This window comes from Drosophila sulfurigaster, chromosome 2R (assembly GCF_023558435.1).
Source record: "Drosophila sulfurigaster albostrigata strain 15112-1811.04 chromosome 2R, ASM2355843v2, whole genome shotgun sequence".
NCBI lineage: Eukaryota > Metazoa > Arthropoda > Insecta > Diptera > Drosophilidae > Drosophila > Drosophila sulfurigaster.
Genome location: NC_084882.1, coordinates 11,416,540 through 11,442,277, shown reverse-complemented (window position 1 = coordinate 11,442,277; position 25,738 = coordinate 11,416,540). Strand labels below are relative to the sequence as shown.

General features: G+C 35.2%; 3 protein-coding genes and 1 long non-coding RNA gene across 8 annotated transcripts in view; 2 read left to right on the top strand and 2 right to left on the bottom strand.

Annotated features, from left to right (window-relative positions):
* LOC133838859 (furin-like protease 1) overlaps positions 1-20,219 on the bottom strand; it is a 174,930-nt gene extending 154,711 nt beyond the window's left edge. For 3 of the 4 annotated variants that reach the window (XM_062270088.1, XM_062270089.1, XM_062270090.1), the window contains exon 1: positions 19,597-20,219. The gene's annotated coding sequence lies outside the window, so the exon portion shown is untranslated. The remainder of the gene's footprint in view (positions 1-19,596) is intronic. The other variant, XM_062270091.1, reaches the window with a different exon arrangement.
* Positions 9,813-10,827, top strand: LOC133838721 (uncharacterized). Of its 2 annotated transcripts, none has more exons than XR_009893981.1 (2): positions 9,813-10,226; positions 10,385-10,827. It is a non-coding gene; the product is annotated as an uncharacterized LOC133838721 (long non-coding RNA). The 2 variants fall into 2 exon arrangements; XR_009893980.1 differs by having other exon boundaries at positions 10,357-10,827.
* Positions 20,220-20,808: 589 nt separating the features above from the next.
* On the bottom strand, positions 20,809-21,941 carry LOC133838863 (adenosine deaminase-like protein). The gene has a single exon (XM_062270094.1). It carries the CDS (start codon positions 21,860-21,862, stop codon positions 20,852-20,854), a length of 1,011 nt encoding a protein of 336 aa, XP_062126078.1. The 5' UTR covers positions 21,863-21,941; the 3' UTR covers positions 20,809-20,851.
* A 479-nt stretch (positions 21,942-22,420) lies between these two features.
* LOC133837129 (protein Red) lies at positions 22,421-24,442 on the top strand. The gene is made up of 2 exons (XM_062267793.1): positions 22,421-24,093; positions 24,157-24,442. The coding sequence occupies exons 1-2, from the start codon at positions 22,516-22,518 to the stop codon at positions 24,259-24,261; spliced, it is 1,683 nt and encodes a 560-aa protein (XP_062123777.1). The 5' UTR covers positions 22,421-22,515; the 3' UTR covers positions 24,262-24,442.
* Positions 24,443-25,738: the final 1,296 nt, after the last annotated feature.

The window sequence follows — 25,738 nt, the reverse complement described above, 5'->3', positions numbered from 1 at the left end:
AAACACTTGCAAACTTCTTAGAAAGGCAAATATTTACCCAGTTAAAAAAGATGTTGCAGCTGTCCAACGAAAATTGTTTGCTCACCTGCAAAGAAAGAAAAAAAAAACGAGAATGAAAAATTTGAAAATAATGCCAGTCGTACAATTTAATAATGTGATAGAATATTGAAGTGTGGGCAAAGCCGTGATTGCCTAATAATATGTACGTAAACATGCAAGAAAACTGTGAAGGGATTTTATTCCTGGAAAACAAGAACCACAAAACCATACACAGACACTCAACTAATTAGTTTAAACAGGCAAGTCCAACTGAAAGTTGAAGTTGAAGTTGGATTGGATTGGATTGAATTGGATTCGAGTGTTCGCCGTCTGCCTGAGCTTATCGCGAACGTGTAATTTAACTAAATATGGTTGCATGAATAAATTCAATGGCATAATGAAGATAAACGCACAAATCCAGGACCACAAGACGACGCCAAAGAAGCAGCAACAAAGCGAAACCACAACCGAAAATGCTGTCAATGCCAGACTACTAAATACCCTTTAACAGCTAAAGCTTTTAGAGTTATGTCAACAAAATTGAAGCTTGTTATGATTTACAAAATTCATTTAATTCAAGATTTTGATCATTTAAAAGTAATTCATTTAACAATTCAAGTTTCAGCCACTTCAAATGGTTGTGAAGTGCGTGCATACCCATTGTTGGCTTTGGCTATTGGCAGGATAGCGAGAAGAACAATAAAGTGGCAGGCCAAAAGATTATCATGGAACGCAGACGATGAGCGTCTGAACTGGCGGCAACTTTTGGACCACGACAAGCTCATTTGAGCTGAAAATCCAAACAAAGGCATATTTAAATGTTTGGCAACATTTTGAGCGAAGGACAAGACAAGACACGCAACGCAGCAGCATGAGTCGAGGAAGAATAAGAACATCGCTAGCAGAAGCTGGCAACAGCAGGAGCAACACAACAACATCGAAAAGCGATGTGTGTGCGTATGCGTATACGTGTGTGTGTGTGTGTGTGTGTGGTTGCAGTTGCAAACTCCTTTTCGCTGTTAATTTGCCAAACAATTGGCAGATAGCCAAGGCAAGCAGGACGACCCCAAACCATAAAAAGCAAAAAGCCAAAAACAACAACTAACAAGTCAACCAAAACATTGCTAGACGGAATGACGACGCGCCCCAAGGCGCTCTCTGCTGCCTGCTGCCCCATTGTTGCAAGTTATTGTTGCCGTTTTTCTTCTTGTTGTTGCTCGTTGTGCTGTTGCTGTTGCTGCTGCTGCTGCTGCTGCTGCTGTTGCGGTTCTTGTTGCAGTTGCATATTTTGGCGTGCACGTTTTGCTTGTTGACTGTTTTTGTTGCTGTTTTTGTTGCTGTTGCAGTTGTTGGCCAACAAATATGCCAAGCAGCAGCCAAAGACAGCCTCAAGACCAAAAACGAGTTGCGCCACGTCCCGCTGAATAACAAACATAGCAGCGCCAACAACTTCCCAAAGCTGCAAACTTGATTTACAAAAACAAGAAAATTCCTCCCCAAAAACTATGCCCAAGTCGAACTTTTAATGCTCTGCTGCAAAAGTTTCTAGTTAATAATATTTAATAATCTTGGCAAAAAAGTTGACTTTCCTAGAGCATGGAGCTCGTTTAGTTTATTTTAAAATTTATATTTGCATTAGACTTTAATATAAAGCACTATCCGAATACCCTTACAATTCATTAAATGCCATCAAAGATATCACTACGATTTATTATTGTTACCCAATAGTTAAAACTTGATCCAACGATTAGACAACATTTGGCTGGCTAGAGAATTATAAGCCAAGCTTTCGACTGCATTCAGTTGTCGGTTTTTAGTCCATTGTCGGCTAATGAATTAGCTTGTCAGAGTCCTTTGTCAAGGGTATCAAGAAAAACAAACGACAGTCAAGTATTCCATTTGCCGGCGCTGTAAAAGAAACTGGTTCCCCCTGGTTTTATTTTTTTTCGTGCTTAATCCCGGCATTCTTTTTTGGCCAGTTCGTGATTAACTGTGGACAGTTAAAGGCACGAGACGCAGATCGAGAACTTCGACCACTTGAAGGAGTTGAAGCCGTTCAAGCTGTTCAATGTGGCGACTGCGTCGATCGCCACAGATTTGCTACATGTAACTCAATCGCTGGCGCTGATCATTAGGCTTTTATGTTGCGGTTGCCTCGCCTTGCCTCCTCGCCTCGCTCTCTGGCCAAGTTAACTGCCTGTCTTCAAGTCTGTCTCTTACCGTTTCGTTCTGTGTTCTGTTCTGGCCGCGTTGCCTGTTTAAAAGTCGATTTCAAGTTCAGACAATGGCTGCGCTGATTGATGCGACTCATCAGGCACAGACAGAGCCAAGAGCCTGAGTCAGAGTCAGAGCACAGAATTGTGGCGCTATTGCAGTTTAAACAATGCCACATTCATGTCTCAACTCAACTTGGCAACTCAAATGCGAACCGCACTAACTTGGCTAAGTAGTTTGATTCGTGGTCATGAACTTTACTCCACACACGTACATAAATTCGTTGTTTCTTTTTTTGTTGGCTCTTGTTCTCTTGCATTTTGTTTTCGCCTTTTTGCCAAAACTAATGACTACAATTTTTGGGGCGTTTTCCGTTTTTGATGGGTCGAAGAGAGCGAAGATTGATTTTTCGGGTTTTTATGGAGTAGCAAATCAAGCCTTTTTGCTTGGCGCCGCCGCTCCTATATTATATATTGTACATACATACATACAAACATACAAACGAAACGATGAATGGCCAAGATGATTTGATTATTTACTCGACGTTCTGTTTGCCACAAAAATCAATTTGACGACGAGAGTATTTTTATACCCGCTACCCATAGGGTAGAAGGGTATTATAACTTTGTGCCGGCAGGAAATGTATGTAACAGGTAGAACGAGGCATCTCCGACCCTATAAAGTATATATATTCTTGATCAGCGTCAACAGCCGAGACGATATAGCCATGTCCGTCTGTCCGTCTGTGTGTCTGTGTGTCTGTCCGTCTGTCCGTCTGTCCGTATGAACACCTAGATCTCAGAGACTATAAGAGATAGAGCTATAATTTTTTTTCGACAGCATTTGTTATGTTTGCACGCAGATCAAGTTTGTTTCAAATTTTGGCCACGCCCACCTCCGCCCCCGTAAATCAAAAAAATCTAATAACAAGCGTAAATTTCAAGCTAGAGTTGCGAATTTTGGTATATACAATAATTACTATAGTAGTTATGATTCCTGAAAATTTGGTTGCGATCAGATAAAAATTGTGGAAGTTATTAAAGAAATACTTTGTATGGGTAAAAACGCCTACTTACTAGGGGTCTGAGTTGCTTTGGCCGACAATCTGGCACATTGTGCTGTCTATGGTATATTTTGAATGGTGTGCTGTATTGATATACCAAACATACCATTTAGTATATTTTTAGTATTTTGTTTTAGTATTTTCGGTATATTTTGAAAATGATACCGCAATATTTTGCCTTTATTAAAAATGGGTAGCGGGTATCTCACAGTCGAGCACACTCGACTGTAACTTTCTTACTTGTTTTTTTTTAATTTTGTACGTGACTCCGAAGCTAAACAGAGGATAAGTTAGTTAAGACAAAAAACTACAACCAAGGAAAGAGGGGCAAATGAGAAGGATGTTAACAATTTTAGTTTTCATGAGAAAAACTTTGGTTCCCAACTGCAATGAAACGAGGAGAATCATAACTTATAATCACTTTGCTAAGTGAGATTTATAGGAAAATGCATGTTCTAATATGTTTCTTTATTATTCTCTGATTAATCTATAGTACCTCAAGTTCAAGTTTCCTAATAATTTTGTTCTCATTGAATTTCTGATAATTTCGAATATTAAAATAGATTATAACGCATCAAATTAATGGCTACATGAGCACTAACAATGACAAATTACAGGAAGTTCAACAAACCTCGACAAAATTTAAATAAATTAAATGTACTCTATACACCGAAAAAAGCCAAAAGATTAATCCAAAAATAAAAAAAAAACAGTATGGAAATGAAAATAATGCACATGAGAAGATACTGTAATAGAGGCTGTTCACTGATATGTATACCCGGTATCTATAGGGAAGAGGGGTATTATAACATTCTGGCAGGAAAAGTATGTAAAACGCATAAAGAATATATTTGTATGTATAAATTCGTATAAATACGTAGATCTATGCTATATACCTATTTTTGTGGTACTTTTTATATCAATACCATAACCATAATATATAACCATAACCATACATATATACGAATTAGAATACTTTAGTATTTTGTAGTATTTTTAACAGTATATTAATTTGGTATATTTAAACAATAATACCATAATATTTGATATACTTTAGTATTTTTTAATAATGTTAGTATATTAATTTGGTTTGGTATATTTCAGTATTCTATTCTTCAGTACAATAATTTGGTATATTTAAATAATAATTTCGTACTATTTGGTATACTTTAGTATTTTATAATACTTTTTAGTATATTAATATAGTATATTTACATAATAATACCACACTATTTGGCTCTTATTGAGTGCGGATAGCGGGTATCTCACAGCCGAGCACACTCGACTGTCGATTTCTTGCTTGTTTTGTTTGCGCGAAGCACGTGGAAATTGCGCTGACCAGAGACCATAAAGAGAGCCACCAAAATGATACTCGTACTCGCATCTGGGATGGGCTCTGCTCATGCTTCGCATAAAGCATGTAAATCACTGACGCGCAACCAGCGAACAAGCAACGCAACAAATTTAACACATGAAAACGAAGCCCCCCAAAAACACAAAACAAAAAAAAAGTAAAAAACATAGTAAAAAACAATGTGTAAGTGGGGTCAACAGAGCGGGTCACAGTCTGTGGCAACTACTTGAAACATTTTGTTTGGTTGAAGTTTATTCTTGTTGCTGTTGTTATCGTAGTTGTTACTCACCACTTCCGTCAAGCGAGACAGACGAGGGAGAAGGAGTGAGGAGTGAGGATTATAAGAGAGAATGCAACGCAACGAACCCGAAACTCTTTCGGAATTAACTAAAATTGCTTATGACTTATTCATAATTATGCGTAATTATGTTGATGCATACAAATTAATGACACTTCAATTAGGCAGCAGCAACAATAATAATAGTGGCCACTGGCCACCGCACAATGCAATTTTATAAAGCTTCAGCAACAACAATGAAACCAACATCAACTCGATTAACACTTATTAAATACTGCAAAGAGAGAGAGTGAGAGAGAGAGAGAGTGCAAAAACAATGAGTTGATTGAACACTTGAGACTAGTCGAAACTTTAACACCCTTTCGTACTTGAAAAATTGTTCATTCGCACATCAATGAACATCGATTAAACATTTTGTAAACTTTAACAACATGTAAACTATATTAAACACAAAAAAAATGATAAATAGAATGGCGTACTCTTTAATTGTATATCATAGAACTAACTACCAAATAATATAAAAATATAAAATATTTTGTACATATTTCAATATAACATTATGAACACATAGTTCTTATTGATAATTAAACTAATTTGTAAAGATATTTAATAACATATTTGTATAAAATTTATACATTCTTATGGTTATTAAAACTGTCACTGATTCATATTTTCAACATTTATTTCAATCTAAAAATGCTGCTGCTATTATTATATACTTAGTAGAAGAACTCCTTAGACGACATCAACGGCGACATTATTATGAAAGCTATAAGAAAATTGCATTTTCCTTTTCATCGCTATTTCGCAAGTGTTTTTATTGGTTTGATTTCTTTTACTGCTCGCATTTAGTGTTCTCAAGTAGTAGTAGTAAATTATAGAAACACATTATCATTATTTATAATCGATATGCTAAAAGTTAAAAATTGATTGCTTGTTTTCATTGCGAAAAAAACGCTATTTGAAATATTTAAATTGCGAAAGAAGCTTTACAGTTCATTAACTTTACAATAAACGTTCTATAACTAACAAAAATTGCAAAAGTCGACTGAAAACTTGACCTTAACGATATTAACTTTGCAAAGAGTGATAAAAATAATCTCTCGCTTAGAAGTAGAAAGAACAGAAGGGACTGAATCTAGATATAATCTTTCGTCTTTCAAGACTGATTTTAATATTTATTCATTAAGAGCGCATTTAGAGCTGAACTGAAGAGACTTAGTTTAATCTACAGCAATTAAAAAGGTTGCTTAATTGGGTTAAATAGCGTTGCCATATTTAAGAGCAGTGAAACAGGCAATATATATTCTTTATTCTAGGTTTTAATACCAAAAGCCAATTTAATTTCAAAAGTAAAATAAAATCCAACAATTAATCATAATTTTAAATGCGCTGAAAACTTTCTTAAATTGAGTTGATTTCAAGTGATTCAAGAATACACAAGTTATTTTCAGCTCAGAGAAGCTGGGTCAAGTGATTTGAGATATTCAAAAAAAAATTGGTGCCCATTGCTTTAAATCGTTTGCCCATGTTTGCCCAGGAAAAATTTTTTTTTGCCCACCCTTAGTTTCGAAATTATGAAAATTTTTTTTTTCGAAAATTCAAAAATTTTTTTTTTCAAAATTTTTTTGCGGAAATCGCTTTAAAATCGTTTGCCCATGTTTGCCCATCTTTTAGTTTTTCGAAAAAAATTTCGTTTTCGAAATTTTGAATTTTGAAAAATTTTGACATTTTTTCGGCATGAATGACTCAAACTCGATCGCCCACACCTCGAAATTATGAAAACTAAAGCTCTACAACGGTAGCCTCAAGTGTTTTCAAGTCTGCCCATATCTCAGAATTTCAAAATTTTGAAAAATTTGAAGGTTTTCAACTTTTTTGATTGCTCATACAAATTCATCGTTTACCCAATTTTCAAAGTCTCAAATTTTTGCCAAATTTCAAAATTTTTCAAATTTTTTGACTTTTCAGACTGCCCATTCGCTATTTTTGTTTGCCCACCCTTTAGAATTTCAAAATTTTGCTTAATTTAAAAAATTTTCATACTTTTTTGATTTCAGCCTATGGCCCATACAAATTCATCGTTTGCCCAACTTTCAAAGTCTCAAATTTTAGCCAAATTTCAAAATTTTTCAAATTTTTTGACTTTTCAGACTGCCCATTCGCTATTTTCGTTTGCCCACCCTTTAGAATTTCGAAATTTTGCCGAATTTCAAAAATTTTCATACTTTTTTGATTTCAGCCTATGGCCCATACAAATTCATCGTTTGCCCAACTTTCAAAGTCTCAAATTTTAGCCAAATTTCAAAATTTTTCAAATTTTTTTGACTTTTTCAGACTGCCCATTCGCTATTTTCGTTTGCCCACCCTTTAAATTTCGAAATTTTGCCGAATTCCAAAATTTTCATACTTTTTGATTTCAGTCTATGGCCCATACAAATTCATCGTTTACCCAATTTTCAAAGTCTCAAATTTTTGCCAAATTTCAAAATTTTTCAAATTTTTTGACTTTTCAGACTGCCCATTCGCTATTTTTGTTTGCCCACCCTTTAAATTTCAAAATTTTGCTTAATTTAAAAATTTTCATACTTTTTGATTTCAGCCTATGGCCCATACAAATTCATCGTTTGCCCAACTTTCAAAGTTCAAATTTTTGCCAAATTTCAAAATTTTCAAATTTTTTGACTTTTCAGACTGCCCATTCGCTATTTTCGTTTGCCCACCCTTTAGATTTCGAAATTTTGCCGAATTTCAAAAATTTTCATACTTTTTGATTTCAGCCTAATACAAATTCATCGTTTACCCAATTTTCAAAGTCTCAAATTTTTGCCAAATTTCAAAATTTTTCAAATTTTTTTGACTTTTTCAGACTGCCCATTCGCTATTTTTGTTTGCCCACCCTTTAGAATTTCAAAATTTTGCTTAATTTAAAAATTTTCATACTTTTTTTTCAGCCTATGGCCCATACAAATTCATCGTTTGCCCAACTTTCAAAGTCTCAAATTTTAGCCAAATTTCAAAATTTTTCAAATTTTTTGACTTTTCAGACTGCCCATTCGCTATTTTCGTTTGCCCACCCTTTAGAATTTCGAAATTTTGCCGAATTTCAAAAATTTTCATACTTTTTTGATTTCAGCCTATGGCCCATACAAATTCATCGTTTACCCAATTTTCAAAGTCTCAAATTTTTGCCAAATTTCAAAATTTTTCAAATTTTTTTGACTTTAGACTGAAATTTTTGTTTGCCCACCCTTTAGAATTTCAAAATTTTGCTTAATTTAAAAATTTTCATACTTTCTATGATTTCAGCCTATACAAATTCAAAAAGTTTGCCCAAGTCTCAAATTTTTTTGCCCAAATTTCAAAATTTTGAAATTTTTTGACTTTTAGTCTGCCCATTCGCGCCCACTTTAGTTTGAGAATTTGAAAATTTTCATAAGATGAATTTGTATGGTAAAAATCATATGAAAATTTTTGAAATTCGGCAAAATTTCGAAATTTAAAGGGTAAACGAAAATAGCGAATGGGCAGTCTGAAAAAGTCAAAAAAAAATTTGAAAAATTTTGAAATTTGGCAAAAATTTGAGACTTTGAAAAATTAAACGATTTTGTATTTAGACTGAAATCAAAAAGTAAAAATTTTTTGAAATTCGCTAAAATTTGAAATATAGCGAATGGGCAGTCTGAAAAGTCAAAAAATTTGAAAAATTTTGAAATTTGGCAAAAATTTGAGACTTTGAAAGTTGGGCAAACGATGAATTTGTATGGGCCAGTGAAATCAAAAAGTATGAAAATTTTTAAATTAAGCAAAATTTTGAAATTCTAAAGGGTGGGCAAACGAAAATAGCGAATGGGCAGTCTGAAAAGTCAAAAAATTTGAAAAATTTTGAAATTTGGCAAAAATTCTTTGAAAATTGGGTAAACGATGAATTTGTATGACCATTGAAATCAAAAAGTATGAAAATTTTTAAATTAAGCAAAATTTTGAAATTCTAAAGAGTGATAAAAAATAAATGGGCAGTCTGAAAAGTCAAAAAATTTGAAAAATTTTGAAATTTGAAAATTTGAGACTTTGAAAATTGGGTAAACGATGAATTTGTATGATAGGCTGAAATCTTGAAAATTTTGAAATTCGGCAAAATTTCGTTCTTTCGAATGACTGAAAAGTTTTAAAATTTAAATTCAAAATTTGAAGAAAGCGGGCAAACGATGAATTTGTATGGGCCATAGGCTGAAATCAAAAAGTATGAAAATTTTTAAATTAAGCAAAATTTTGAAATTCTAAAGGGTGGGCAAACAAAAATAGCGAATGGGCAGTCTGAAAAGTCAAAAAATTTGAAAAATTTTGAAATTTGGCAAAAATTTGAGACTTTGAAAATTGGTAAACGATGAATTTGTATGAGCAATCAAAAAAGTTGAAAACCTTCAAATTTTTCAAAATTTTGAAATTCTGAGATATGGGCAGACTTGAAAACACTTGAGGCTACCGTTGTAGAGCTTTAGTTTTCATAATTTCGAGGTGTGGGCGATCGAGTTTGAGTCATTCATGCCGAAAAAATGTCAAAATTTTTCAAAATTCAAAATTTCGAAAACGAAATTTTTTTTCGAAAAACTAAAAGATGGGCAAACATGGGCAAACGATTTTAAAGCGATTTCCGCAAAAAAATTTTGAAAAAAAAAATTTTTGAATTTTCGAAAAAAAAAAAATTTTCATAATTTCGAAACTAAGGGTGGGCAAAAAAAAATTTTTCCTGGGCAAACATGGGCAAACGATTTAAAGCAATGGGCACCAATTTTTTTTTGAATATCTCAAATCACTGGACCCAGCTTCTCTGAGCTGTTATTTTCGACTAATTTTAAAAGTAATTACACCAAGCACTCAGAATAATAATGTCAAGTTTAGTTGTAAGTGGAAAAACAGTTCGATAAATTGAACAATCTGCCATATTTCAACTTGGTTGGTCTTAAAATACTGACACATGCAGTGAAAACTATTTGTCTTAGTCATCAGCTCACACAGCAATCGCGCTTTTTCGTTCCCCAATCGTTAGCCTAAATACGTGAAGGAAAAACTCATCAGAGATTTTCAACACTTGAGGGTCGCCCCGCACTCACCTCAAATGCGCCATACAATGGGCATTTTTCAAGTTTATTACTTGAACATTTATCATTGCATAGCCCAAACAAAATGGGAAACGAAATGAATTGAAATGCACTCAAGTATTTCAGGAAAAAAGAACATATAAGAAGAACAACAAGGTAAGAAAAAGTCTGCTGAGCAACAAAATACCCAGTATTAAAACATGAATATCTATTTAATAAAATGTTTATTTTTCAATTAAGTTTGCTTTCGAATTATCTTTATAATTATGTTGTATGTATTCCTTAGTCCTATCAACCATATCCCCGTTTTTCAGGGTATTCCTAGATATAAATATATGCTGGAGTGTATGGAGTACCACAAACAGAATAGAAGTCAAAGTTCAATAAGAGCAAAAAGAGCAAACCAAGTGGTTTTTCAATAATATTGCAAATGGTCGGAAGAGCTTTTGCTGGGCGGGGTCTTGTGATTGTAAACTACAACAAAATCAATGTAAACAAATCGCAGCCCACAACTAAGGTGTGTGCAAGTCTGTGAGCAAAGGGTATGAGGACTTTTTGGGGTGGGGGGTCCGGAGTACACCAAACAACTACGATATGTAAGCGAAAACTAAGAACAATGTCATGCAATCAACTTTAGGCCAAGTGCAGTCAGCCAAGCAACACTAACAAAAACAGCAGCAACAACAACAACAATACCACAGCCAACAATCAGAAACTAAAGCTGAGCAGAAATAAAAATCAAAACAATGAAAAAAAACGCAAAAAGTATTGTGAAATGGGGAAAAAGAATAATCCCAAAAGTGAGAAAAAAAACCCCGTATAATGAAAAATGTTCGTCGAGAGCTTTTGTATTTTGTACAACGTCATAAGGTGCACAATTTATTGTTGCACATTGCACGTTGCACTTTTTTCTTTCCTTTTTTTTTTTGTGTGCGCCCCGCTTGAGATATATTTATTCTTGTTGCCTTACACCCGCCATCGATTTAGGTCTGGAGATTAATATGTATTAAGCGATTGTTTTTGCCCCAAGTTTCGAATTGCAATATGTCGATTGTTGACTGGATTTCCCGCTGTGGTTTTTCATGTCGAACTTGTCTCGTGTACTCGCTTTAGTCAAGGTTACTTTCCGATTGCGATAAGTTGGCGTAATTCTATAGGCTCAGCTGTAGATGAGTAAAGTAAATATGCCATCGATACGCTGTTTTCTATATATGGCATTGAAATGTATTTGTAATATTCAATTGTCTATGAATTGCTATGAAGGCAAAGATTAGTTGAATAATTATACCCACTACCCATTGGGTAGAAGGGTATTATAACTTTGTGCCTGCAAAAAATATATGTAACAGGCAAAAGGCATTTTCGACCCTATAAAGAAAATATATAACCGATAAAAATTGAATACTTATTTCAGAAATACTTTTGAATGGCAAGTTACGCCTACTTATTACGGATTTTATCAGCTTTGGCTGACAACCCGGTTTTTGTTTACCTCTATGGTTAAATTAAAATACTATGTACTACATAGATAGATAGATAGATATACCAAATGTAGCATTTGGTATATTTTTGTACTTACAGTATATTTTTAGTATATTTGTATTTGTGATTTTTTAGAATTTAGTTGGGATCGCATAAAAAATGGTATAACTTATTTAAGAAATTCTTTTGAATGAAAAATTATGCCTACTTACTACGGATTTCTGCTGCTTTGGCTGACAATCTGGTATATTTTGACGATGAGTTTAAAATTTAGTACTGTATCGATATATCAAATATAGTTTGGTATACTTTAGTAGTTTTGTGGTATATTTTTTGTATATATTCAGTATCGTTTTATTGAAAATGGATATCGAGTATATCACAGTCGAGCATACTCAACTGTAGCTTTCTTACTAGTTGTGGTTTTTTGCGGTATATTATTTTGGTATATTTTTAGAATAATAACGCAATATTTTGCTTTTATTCAAAATGGGTAGCGGGTATCTCAGAGTCGAACACACTCGACTGTAGCTTTCTTACTTTGTTTTCTTTTTGTCCTTAACACATATTAACTATCGATGGAATCAAGAGTCATTTTATATGTATCTCTCTTTAGATCAATTTTCATATTTCTCTTAACTCAAGCATATGCAATTAGAAATGCATAATATGTAATACATTATGTATATGCAAAAGTGATTCGATTACATTTTCCATGCCAGTAGGCCAAATTCTGATTAATTACGTCGGATAAGATGCTCATAGATATATGGGTAAAGAAAAAGATACGTTGTAGCTGATGGATACAATTTCAATGTTGTGCATTTCGCTTTTGCTTTGCGCTATTTTTTTCGTTTTTGTTACTTTCCCTGCTGTTGTCAATCGAGTTTACAGTTTTTCATACGAAGCACAGATTGCACAGAAATATGCTTGTTATGTTTTTTGCTGTTGTTTTTTGTAATTCTGGTTTTTCTTTTGTACTCCATACTCGTAACTTTGACTGGGCATTCATCTAATTTAAGGTATGTGTACTCAGATGCTTGTAGCTTTTGTGGTTTATTGGTTATGGATTGACAGACATACACAGACACAGACAAAAGGTACACACACACACACGCACACAATATACAAGCAAATACTCAATCCATAAATGCGATGCCATGCAATTTTTCAGCAATATTTTTTTTTTGGGTTGGTTTCTTTTGTCGAACAACTGAAATTGACTAACGGGTCAAGGTTGACAGAGCGTGCAATGCTTTTATTTATGAAACCCATATACGAGGCACACGAAGTAATACTTCGTATAGACGATATGCTCCCTCACGTTGCACTTGCATGGCATTTTTAAGCCAGTTGCCAAAAAAACAAAAACGAAATAGAGTAAAATTACGTACTGAACAGCAAATATTAACTATGACATTTATGACACACTTTTCTCTCTACTTGGCTGCAAAATTACATAGAACTTGCAAGCAAGTTTCGGCAAAAGAAGTAGAGACAACAACAAAAACAACAACAGCAGCAATAGTGCAAACAACAACAATTTATTGTCACGTGCCAAAAAGTACACACAGCATATAAAACACAGTGTATAACTTTGCCAAACAAGCAAAGTAAGTGTAAAGCGAGAAAGCAAGAGAAGCTATGCTGCTTGTAGATTATGAATTTAAGAATCGAAGCCTGGATACCCTGCAAAATTTATAAAACGTGCACGTAAGTCTTAAGAATACAATATTTGAGTACTCTAAATGAAGATTGAATTTATTAAAAGCTAAAAACTTATATGTTGAATTTAAATTTTGACATGTATCTTTAATTTATTATCTAGATTATCCACCACTCAATAGCAAACATAAATAAAGAAATATATGCAAATAATTTTAATATTTTTAATGAATTGCTATCGGCATTTATGGCGCTATATTATTTCACACCTCCGAAATTTATTTTCCTGCACACAGATATGAAAAAAATGTGCATCTATGCTATAAAAAGAGTATTTATTATCTTAGATACAAAAATAAACTTTTTGGCAGTGCTCACAAAAGTTATTCACCCAAAATGAGAAAAAACGCAAAATAAGAAAATACTCGTAAAGAACAAGGCGAAGACGTCACAGCGGCAAATGCCATAAATTTTGTGATTTCACATAAATTTCCACACACACTCAGACATTTGTGCCTTTACACTTCACCTTACGTTTGCATTGTTCATATTTGCATATCAAATCAAGTGTTAAAATGCAGAAGCTTTCGTATTTCACATTTTGTGCAACATTTCTTTGAATCATCCAAGTATTGAGTGAAAGGGAACGTAATGCAAAAGCGTGGCAAAAGGGAAAGGAAAGGAAGGGCAATCACTTGTTTGTCGAGTTTGTGCAAATAAACAAACAAACAGTGGCAAACAAACATTACGTGCATTATAGCTTTTCCCCATAGATGATGTATATTTAGTAACAAAATGTGTGAGCATGTCTTGGGTGATCTTATTTTTACATCCCTTTGCTTCAGCTTTTATTTATTTTTTCTACCCTGTTCATTACAGAATTGACAAACTTGGCTTGTTATAATATCGTTTATTTCTCTCAATTATTTTCTATATAATTTATCTTTTAAAATTTATAAAAAAAAAAAAAAAAACAATAAACAATTGCAAAGCAACATTTTGTATAATGTATGTAGTTTCTTAATGTTAATTAAAAACAAAAACATTCTTTTTCTTTTTGTATGTTAAATACAAAAAAAAATATATATTATTTTTTAAAGATCTTTTCTAATTCTTCATGACTTGTTTAAAGGGTATCTCTTAGTCAGTTAACGCATTGCAACTGAATTTTGATGTTAATATTTATTTTTTCCGGGTCAGTTGTTTGCCAGTCAACTTTTGTGTTTGGCAACTGAATTGAAGATATTTCCATGTTGTGGGTAATGCACTTTTAAAGTTCCTTTTATGGTAGAGATTGTCAAAACTGATTGTCAATTTGTTGAGAGGCTAAAGAGAGATACATCAAAAATAGATGACCCGAAGAAGCTGTGAAACAAGTGTGATAAATTATACTTTAAAGCCAGTTGAATGTCAATATAATCATTTCATTTTTAATTATATAATAATTGAACAATTTCGATTGAAGAACGATTACCAAAATAAATATGTAGCTGTGTAATTTCCCTTCCTAACCCTTTAACATCGTTCTTCCTTTTCACATCATTGCAAAGTGTGTGGAACTTCAAAGAAAATTTGAAAAACATTGCAAGCTCTCACAATTGAACGGAGAGAAGCGCAAAATCTGCAATATCCGGTAATTTGGAGGAACAGTTTTCATGACTGTTTTTTCTTTTTTTTAGTTTTTCAACTTTTGTAGCAAAAAAAAGACAAAAGAAATAGCTGTGTCATCGTTGCGTCTTTCGCGTTTCGTTTCGCGTTGCTTTCTCAAGACTCACAAGACTAGAAACTAGACTAACTAACTAAATATAATGTATGCAAGTATGTTTGTTGGGTGCCTATTGTCTATGAGAACATATGTATGTGTATATGATATGTACATAGAGCTCTGTTCCGTTTTGGGAACTGCCAAAGACAAACAATGGCAATGTCAGACAGTTTTCCGGCTTTTCCATGCGCCGCTTTTGCTATGCATCGCACGTCTAGGGCAGCTCAAAGAAAAGCCGCCAAACGTTAGCAAAAAAAATACAAAAAAATAACAAATATATGTATATAGAAATAAAACGAGATGCTGAGAAGGTGAGTTTTAAAAGGGAGGGTCGTGTGTTTTGTAAGAAAGATTGGAAAAAAAATGTTATAATTTGCCGTCTGGCTGAGAAGAGAACGTGAAAAGACGCCGAGACTTTGCCTGCGTTTGTTTGTTTGTTTGTTTGTTTGTTTGTCAATGTCGCGTGCGTGCCGCATTCCAGCCAGAAAGTTGTTCAAATGAATTGGCCTCAGTTTAAAGAGAACACCAAAAAAAAAAAAAAAAACATAAGAAACAGGCCAACTAAATAGATGAAACATATACATCTAGTATACTAGATTAGTTGCAAGCATTGGCGAGGCTTTTCATTAAAAATGTTCATGTAACAATTGCTTATTTACATTTACTTTATTTGCTCGTTGCCTTTGCCTTTGCCGTTGCTGTTGCCGTTTTGCTATTTAGTTGGCCACGTGCCAAAACTGTGCGCCTCTTCCCCTCTGGACACGCCTAAATTCTCCAGACCGCTTTCAGTTAAAAGCAAACAGCACAAACTGCCTAATGCCTTCCACATCCCGTCGTTTCACTTTCTTTTTTTTTTGTCGTTGGTCAAGTCAACAGACAAATGCAAAGGAAACGACAAAAGGCAAAGATGTGGCACGCTGATGTGGCAACCGAATCGATGACTCTTATAACGCACCCAAGAGCATCTTATCAATGCTTCTGTAATTTTGAAAATGATTATTTCATCGCATTACGAATGAGACACAATGAAAGAATAATGGCACTCAACACTTCAGAAAATAATTAAGAGAGATCAGATAATTTCTAAGAAACTATTTATATGCTTTACTCAAATATTAAGGAAATAGTTAACAAAAAAGATTATTTTCATAAAGCTCTCTTATTAATAGTTTGAGAGCAATTGTCTCTTGAGCAAACTATTAACAATAACTAAATAATTTATAAAAGTCTAATTTTAAGACTCTCAATTACTAAGAAGCATTTCATATTTTTGTTTTATCTTATTTGAAATTAACAAGCAACAAGGTCTGGAAAGTTCATAATTAAATACAATAATTTTCTTTATTCAGTAAATAATCAAAGCTAAATAGGCTTTTTCAATTAAAACAGTACGATATAATCCTTAAAATTTACCAAATTAGCATACCGAATATACTAAAATATTCAGAAAGGTATTAATGGTATATCAATACACTTTTATACATTTAAAATATACCAAAGAATACATATTATACCAGATTGTCAAGCAAAACAACTAAGATTTAATTATTTCTTAAATAACTTTTACAATTTTAATCTGATAGCAAGCATCAGGAATCATAAAGACCATAACTAATTTTATTAGTATAAATAATCCAGATTTAGGCGTCACAAAAATCTAAATGAATAAATGATTACATTATTTTGTGTATGATGAAAATATTTGTCCAACAATGCAGTAAAAATTTAAATTACTAAAATCAAATTAATTACATTAACATAATTATTATCATTGCTATTTTCTTTAATTATAAGAGATCAAAAGGCAACCGTAAATTTGCTGCATAGAACTGTTAACCTTCCATAAAATTGTGGATAAATTAATCAATTAAGTGACGGCCTTAACTTCATTTCCAAATGATTCAATTCCAACATATGTTCGTGTAAATATTGTATGTATAGTAAGTATATACCATATATGTTATGTATATATTTCTTTCCCCACTTAACTCCTCTTCAAAGAGCGCTGAGAAAACGCAGCTGGCCAATAAGATATACTATTAAATACGCTTCAGCTGGCCAGCAAAAAACACACATAACATTTGTAACGATTTATTAGAAATTTTTGAAGAGTGTGTTTGCGCTATAAACACTGCAATTTTAAATCAGAATGATTTTGCAAATTTGCGCTAAACCTCTTATTAAGACATTTTTTTAAGGAGGTATAATGTCGTATTATGAAATATAATCAATCGCTTACGTTTATTACAAGGTATTTCTATGTCAAGAATTCACTAATACGCTGAGAATTTATGTGAAAGAACTAAACAAAAGTTTAGACAAAAATCAAATAAACATAAATTCTTGAACAAATTTCCAGCTTGTCAAAACGTGCGAAAAACGTTGACGTCTTCTTTTTTGCTCTGCGGAGGCGTGCGAAATTTGCTGTTGTTGGCCTTAAGTCAATTTTCTTTTTGCATACATACATATGTATATAGAAAATTGTATATACGAATTTAAGTATGTGTTAGATAATAAAAGTTTTTGGTTTTGTACATTCTAATGTAGTTGCATTTAATGATTGTGTTTCTAAGTACATATAAATATATCTAAATTTATTTTTCGAATTTGCTCATTTTTTTAATGGTGGATGCTTTCTAAAGAATGATACAAATTCAATATACATTTTATGTATTCACTCGATAAGTCAATCTTGTTATAGATAGTTATTTGATTGATTTTAGCGCCAAATTATTTATAGAATAATTCTGTTTTACTTTTATTTTTTCGCACATCTTGGAGCTATTTTGGGACGTTTCTGCTTCTCATCATCAGAGCTCACAAGAGCCACACAATGTGTTTAATATGCTTATAATTGGACATGATTTATGCTCCCCAGGCCTCGATGGTGATGGAGGCCTCAAGAGTCGACATGCGGTGGATTCACGTCAAAGTACTCAATGCAAATAATAAATAATTCTTCTGTAATGTTCGCCTTCACTGCCTACAGAGTATTAGACGTCTCTCTCTCTCTCTCTCTCTCACTATTATTTACCCAATATTGCCGTACTTTTTCTATTGGGTTGCCCACAAGTCACGTTCTTTATTATTATATTTTTGATGGGGCCTTTAAGTTCTCAGAAGACTGGGATATTAAATGATCATATGATTCATGCATTCATTAACCTTACATTAATTCGTTGTAATCGCAAGAACAACCGATAAAGATACGTACATAAGTATTTTATGAATTTTCCTTGCTAAGCATATTTCATCAGAGATCCGTGAAGAAAATTTAGTATTTGAAAAACAAAGAAAAACACTGGAAGAATGTATCTTCCATTTGATTTTCTCGCAGCTTCTTTGAATGATGGTTTCCAGAAACAAAAAGAATAAAGAGACGCACAATCGAAACAAAAGAAAAGATTGAACACAAAACGAAAAAAAAAACATAAATGTTAAAATTTGCACAAGATTTAAAATTGAATCAACAAACCGATGTGTGCAAAAAAAATCTTCTAAAAGCTTTAAAAATCCATTAACAAAGTTTAACAGCCTTGGCAACAAAATATCAAGAAATAAAATACGCATTTTAAAATATACAAAACACAAGAATAAATAAAAAGAAACCACAAATCGCTTTAGATGCCCGAACAAGAAATGAAAATGAACTTTTAATAGGCGGGCAGAGGTAAAAGGCAAAGGCAAAGGCAAAAGCAAACGCAGAAATCAGAAATCAGATTAATAATTGCTGAGAGCAAATAAAACATAATTAAGACAATACAAAACCAGAGAAAACCAACAAAAACAAAAACGGAACAACAACAGTAACACGCACAGAAGCAGAGAAAAGAAATCTAAAAGTAAACTATAAGCACCAACTACCTGTAAAGCAACAACAACATTGCAGAGAGCGTGTGTTTTGGCTGAGCGTAAGGTGAGAGCAGAGGAGCAGCAAAGAGCAAAACCGGTATCACAAACAAACAAACAAAGCAAAGAAGACAACCAAATACCCAAGCAAGCATGCATGTACACACTCACATTCACACAATTTATAAATATATGTACACGGAATATACTGGTATATGTGCGTATAAGAAAATGATGTACAATAAAACGATGACGACGACGTAGACGTCTACGTCGCGTTGCCGCATGCAAAAGCAATAACAACAGTACGGAATGGAGGGGGGAGCAAGAAAATGCAACAATAAGACACAAAAAAAAAGCAAAAGCAACAGAAAATGTGCACGCTGACAGGTTCAAAAGCAAAACGGGCAAAACGCAAATGAAACGAAAACGGGAGCTAAATTGTCGCCGACGCCGACGGCAGACAACGACACTAGGATGCGACGCGTTGCGATACGTTGCGTTGTTGCATTCAACAAGCTGCAATTGCAGATGTAGCAGCAACATCAACGTATTTTTACCCATTAGCGCAAATATTTGAATGATTTTGCCTACTGTGGACGACCGCATTTCGAGTTATTTAGCAAAAGTAAAAGCAAAACAAAAACAAACGCAGCGCGCGCGCTCTCTTACACCCACACAAACGCACACACAAGTCGCACGCATAAAACGGTACTTTCATCACTTTGTGATTTCTCAACATTTCCATTTTTTTGCAATACTCACCTTATGTGTATTTCTGTAGACAACGACGACTCTTTTGCTTAGTTCCTTTTTTTGTTTTCTGCACTATAGTTTACTTGCATTTGTTTATGTTAACAAAATATTTTATTACAATATTTGTATGTTTATGTTGTGGAATGGGAGGGGAGTGGAGAAGCGACAATAACATCAAATCACAAGCACATGCTTACTCGCATGCACACATACACGCACACACTTTCATATACACTAACTAATACACACACGCCTACACTATAGCGGCAATAAAGCACTTGTGTGTGTTGTGCACTTTGTGCTTTTTCAACTTTTTTGAAACGGTGCTTCGATTTAGATATTGTGTTGTTGCTACGGCTGATGTTGTTGATGTCGACTATTGCACGCAAATAAACACAAGCAATTGTTGTTTTGCTATATATTTTCAAAAATCATGCAGTACCGCTTGCACGTTTAATTGCTGCTGCTTTTTGCGGGCTCATAACAAAATTTGCTGCTTACTTCGAAATTGTTTGACACTCTTTATTATTTACGAACACACTTCAAAGAACGAAACGAAATAACACACTGGCAGCGATCAAACCGGCGCAGAGACGCGACCACACGCACGGACAAGAGAAATAGTACTGGCCAGAAAAGCTGTTACATTTTCTTATAAGAGCGCAGAGTTAACATAGCAGAGATGAGCGCGTGTGCCAAGTGGCACGCCAGCCTAACAATCACTAGACCGATAGCCAAATAATCGATACATAAGTATAATTTTCTTTAATACTTATGGCTACAAAACTAACAAGCAATGTTAAGCAATTAGTTTTAGTTTTTTAATTCATATTGTTGCACCACATTTCTCGTGTCAGGCACGAAATTTAGACACGACGGCATCCCCTTAACAGCGCCTGTTATTTAACACACTTCTACATACTTTAAACTGTCAACTAGAGATGGACTCCAGCTTGTTTAATGTTATTAATGCATTTATTTGATGCAATATAAAAATTCTTAAGCCCAAGATGTTAATAATTAAGAAACAAATGAATAGTGGTGAAAAGGTTGATAAAATTTGAGTGATGCATCAGGCGGGAACTAGGTTGGCATACACAACAAATGTTAAATTAACATTTATGCTTAAACTAAAGTATAGCAGCAGAAAAAGAGTAACAATACGCTCTTCTCATGTTAACTAATCAAAAGAGAATAACATTCAAGAGCAAAAGCGCGCCATTTCGAATCTCTAAAATACTTTATTTGTAAATAAATGCAATTCCTATTGACGTCGAGTGAATGCATAAAGCCGCATCTTCATTTTCAGCTTTTCCTCGGGCGAGGCAAACGAATGCTGCACTGCCTCCATGGTCAGATCGATGCACTGACTCCGCGTCAATCCAAAAGTTTCACTCGCTAACACAAATTCTTCGGACAATGTGGAATCGAAGACCCCGCAATCATCGGTGCACAACACTTTGGGGGCATCGGCCAAGAAAAGTTGCTTGAGATGATGCGAACCAAAGCTAGACACGGTCCCAGCCTTGACATTGCTGCTAAGGCAACATTCGATGGGTATATTCTGTTCCTTCATATGTGCAAAGCCGGAGTTACCCAAGAAAGTCCCATGGCCGCAACGGGACATGCCAAACATGAGCATCTCACGAATCTCTGAAGGATTGTCAATTTCCGCACAGTGTATAGCCAATTTAAGACCATGTTGTCGAGCCTTCTCCAGCACCGGAGCAAAATCGGAAAACTTGCCCTGATTAGGGTCGCCGCTAAAGTCAATGCCAACAATAAGTTCAGGCTCTTTTTGACCAAGTTCGATGGCCAAAGCGACTGTTTCCTCGGCCACCTCCAACGGTTCGCCACGATTTATCGATGGCAATAACTTAACGGTAATCGCATGTTCAGTAGTAGCTTTTTCGATGGCTGCCATGACAACTTCCAGATAAGCGCGCCGAGTCATGTTGTCATTGGATTTTGGTGTGGTTCGCAGCTCCAGATACATTACATTATCCTTGGCAAAATCACGTATTGTCAGCTCTGTGGCGCGTTCTAATCCTTTGCGTGTTGAAGTCAACTCGTGCACAAATGCAAACTTTTGAAAGCAATCGCTTAAATTGCACCCCTTCTTGAAGGTTATGAAACGCTCGCACATCGATGCAAACTCGTCGCTCTGCTGGCCATAAACATTCTCGGCCAGCTCCTTAATGCTGTCGATATTCAAGCTGCCGTTGAGGTGAGCGTGCAGCTCAACCTTAGGCAATCCATGTAGAAACTTTATCATTTTGTATAAAATTATATTTATTTTTGTTTATATGTCAGCTGCTACTCGAAACAAATTGTAAGCAAAAATATTAATCCATTCATCAGTCGGTTTCAAACAGCTGGAACAATTAGAGGTGGATAAGCATCGATACTTTATTGTTCATGTCATCGATATTTAACAGCTTCCTGAAACAAATTTATTATTGTAAATTATTTAACCAAATTTGCCATTTTTAATAAAAAAAAAAATAATGATTTGTTTTAAATAACAATTATATAAACCACATAAATAATTGTCACTTGGGAAATTGTCGCGCCACTTAAAACAAAGTGTTGTCTGTTTAAACGTATCACTAATCAGATTATCTTTCATTAATAAAATAATACATAATTGATAATAATACATAAAAAATAAGGATCACTTATTTTACCAATCTAATGTCTTATTAAATATATAAGAATTTACTAACAAGTACAACTATGAACAATATTTTCCTTAAAATTATGGAGACTGTTTTTTTGTACTGTTATTAACAGCTGCCAGCAGGGCTGCAATAGTTTTTTTCCACTCCGATAACAAGTAATCGATAACACCACTACGACAAGTTGAGATTATTGCATTGAGAAAAACAAAATATACACAAAAAGTGTAAATATTGATAAGTTGCCGTAATGTCGGAAACACACTTGGAGGCGCCTCCATCGGTGCGTCTAACAAACGATGATTTTCGCAAGCTGCTGGCCACACCGCGTGCTCCGCCACCAGGATCGTCCACAAGCAGTGGAGGAGGCAGCGGTTACCTTGCCACTGCCCAGTTTGCAACGCCTGCTGCGGCCAGTGGAGAAAAGAAGAAAAGCCAGAGCAGCAGCGAGCGCAACGATTTGCGACGCAAAAAGAAGAATTTCTATGCAGCTCTCAAAAAGCAGGAGGATGTGAAGCTGCAGGAGCTCTCTGAGAAATACAGAGATCGGGCACGTGAGCGTCGCGACAATGCGAATCCCGATTACCAGAATGCCAGCACACCGGGTCACGGTAGCAGCACCAACGCGTATCGCGCTGTGGCACCTGATGTCAAGAGCGGCGTGGATGCGGCGGAGCGACGTAGGCGTATTATTCAGGAGTCGAAGTTCTTGGGTGGTGACATGAAGCACACTCACTTGGTGAAGGGTCTCGATTATGCGCTGCTGCAAAAAGTGCGCTCCGAGCTACACACCAAGGAAGCCGAAGAGGAGGAGCTCGCTGCTGCTTTGGCGCGCGAGAAACTCGCTGAAGCTGCAGCGGCTGCGGAGCAACTGGAGGCAGAACGTCGCGAAGCCGAAGATATCAATGCCATCAATGGTCAGATGGCACGCAACATTTACAATCTCATCCAGGCACGTCGCTCCAAGGAGGTGCCACGCAACGAACTCTTTGCACCCGGTCGCATGGCCTATGTCATCGATATGGAGGATGAAATGGATATGGATATACCCACAACCCTGAAGCGTTCCAAGTACGAGGTTCCCGTGGCACGCGAAGACATTGCCACGCTGACTACCAACGACATTGTCATCAATAAACTCTCGCAGATTTTGAGCTATTTGCGCGCCGGAGGACGCAACAAGAAGAACAAGAAACGCGACAAGGATAAACCATTGTTTTACGAGAAGGAAGTGGAGCATGTGCGTGGCCAGCAGCATGTTGGCAGCGGCAGCAGCAGTGCGGTAGGCGGAGGAGGAGCAGGAAGCAGCTCTACAAGTGGCGGCAAAACAAACAAACCACTCGGCGATAGCATCTACGATGATGTGGGCGACTATCAACCAAGTGCATCGCGTAGCGACCGACATCATCAATCCAAAGCCAACTCTCAATCCTACTTTGGCGATGCGCCGCCCGAGGCAGCCGAGCCGGTGATAACCAGTATACCGCCACCGCCAAAGATATCCAAGGCAATGGCATCGCGATTTGCCAATGAACCGGAAGGCTATGCCGAGTGCTATCCGGGTTTGGAGGAGATGAACGATGCCATTGATGATTCCGACGATGAAGTTGATTATACCAAAATGGATTTGGGCAATAAGAAGGGACCGATTGGTCGCTGGGACTTTGACACACAGGAGGAATACTCGGACTACATGAGCACCAAGGAGGCGCTGCCAAAAGCTGCCTTCCAGTACGGTGTTAAGATGCAGGATGGCCGCAAGACGCGCAAAAATAAAACCGAAAAAAATGAAAAGGCCGAACTCGATCGCGAGTGGCAAAAGATTCAGGTAACGTCGAAATACAAGCGATGAATACTTGCTTCTGTAATATAATTGTCTTTCTGCTTTCAGGGTATTATACAGAAGCGAAAATTACCCAAGGACGGCGGCGGTGGAGGAGGTGGATCAGGAGGCGGTGGGGGTGATGAGCCTGACTATAAATCTGCAAAATATTGAATGTTTGACAAGTCCGTCAGAAGTGATGACGGTTATTCTATTGAATATGTTGAAATTGACTTAAATATCTGCTATCGAAGGGATGACGAAATGATCTTTAGGATGCGCTATAATCTTTTAAATTTCATTGTAGACGCTCTAATTTATAACCTTTTTGTTTATCAATAAATAAATTAATTGAGATCAGAAAAGAATGCTTGTAAAATTCTATTGCAATTCATCTGGTATGTATAGAAAAGTCTTCAAATTTAATTATAATATATATAAGAAATACAATATCGCCTATAAACTGAATAATTTATAATTAAAAAAATATAATACCCACATGAAAACGATTAATCAAACACTGCGCCTTGAACATTTACAAAATTGATAGCAATTTGTTTATTTTGTGAAAGGGCAAGTTTATGGATGGATGGATTATGGATTTAATAATAACAAGAAAACTACAAAGTATGCTCGACTGTTAGATACCCGCAACCCATTTGCAATAAAACCAGATTCTAAAAATGTTACAAAATTATAGCGTGATATATTCGAATATATTCCGAAGCCTATACTCGGTAAATTGATATTGTACTAGTTTCAAATTGTACCATAGAGTAAAATAATAATAAAAATATACCAGATATTCTAAGTGCTATTCGATTTTTGCCGATTATACGTCGTGGGGAAATTGGAAACAAATGTCAAAAAAAATAATAGCTCTATCTCTTATAGGCTCTGAGATCTAGGTGTTCTTCGGAAAGACAAACATGGCTAGATCGTCTCGGCTGTTGATGCTGGGGTCTTAGATGCCTCCTACTGCCTGCTACATACATTTCCTGCTGGCACGAAGTTATAATACCCTTCTACCCTATGGGTAGCGGGCATGAAGAAGCTGCTATGTGTTTCCTAAAAAATCAATCAACGAAACTGGTCGAAGTCAATAGAGAAGAGCAAAAGACTTCAAATAATTTAATTATTTTATTCTGGCAAAAGAATTCTTTTTATACATATGTAGATATTGCAGGAACGATTAACATTTTCAATACATTGTGACTATATTTATACATACTATACATATTTAAGGGAATTATAAATTGAGATTCCCAATTTGAAAATTAAACAAATGTGAAAAGGAAACATGATTTTAGATTCAAATACAATTGTTTCAAAGACAAAATAAGCAAGCAAGTTATACAGTTGTAACCATTGTTTGTCTTCTCTGCTTATGGGGCATAGCATAGGCGAGTTTCCTCCAGAAGTGTGGATCATCGCGTTGTAGATACGTGTGATATTTCAAAAAAGGTCCTTAGCTCCGAGTCGAGGCTATCAATTTCCACTTCAGGATACAAGATGGCAATCAGTCGTTTGTGGCTATCACCCGATGTCGCTTGAATTGCGGTTCGTAGCTCAAATCGACTCCAAGGGGACTTCGTAAACTCTTTGGTCAACAAGATGATGATTCTTTTGCTCTCGTCTATTGACTCCAAAA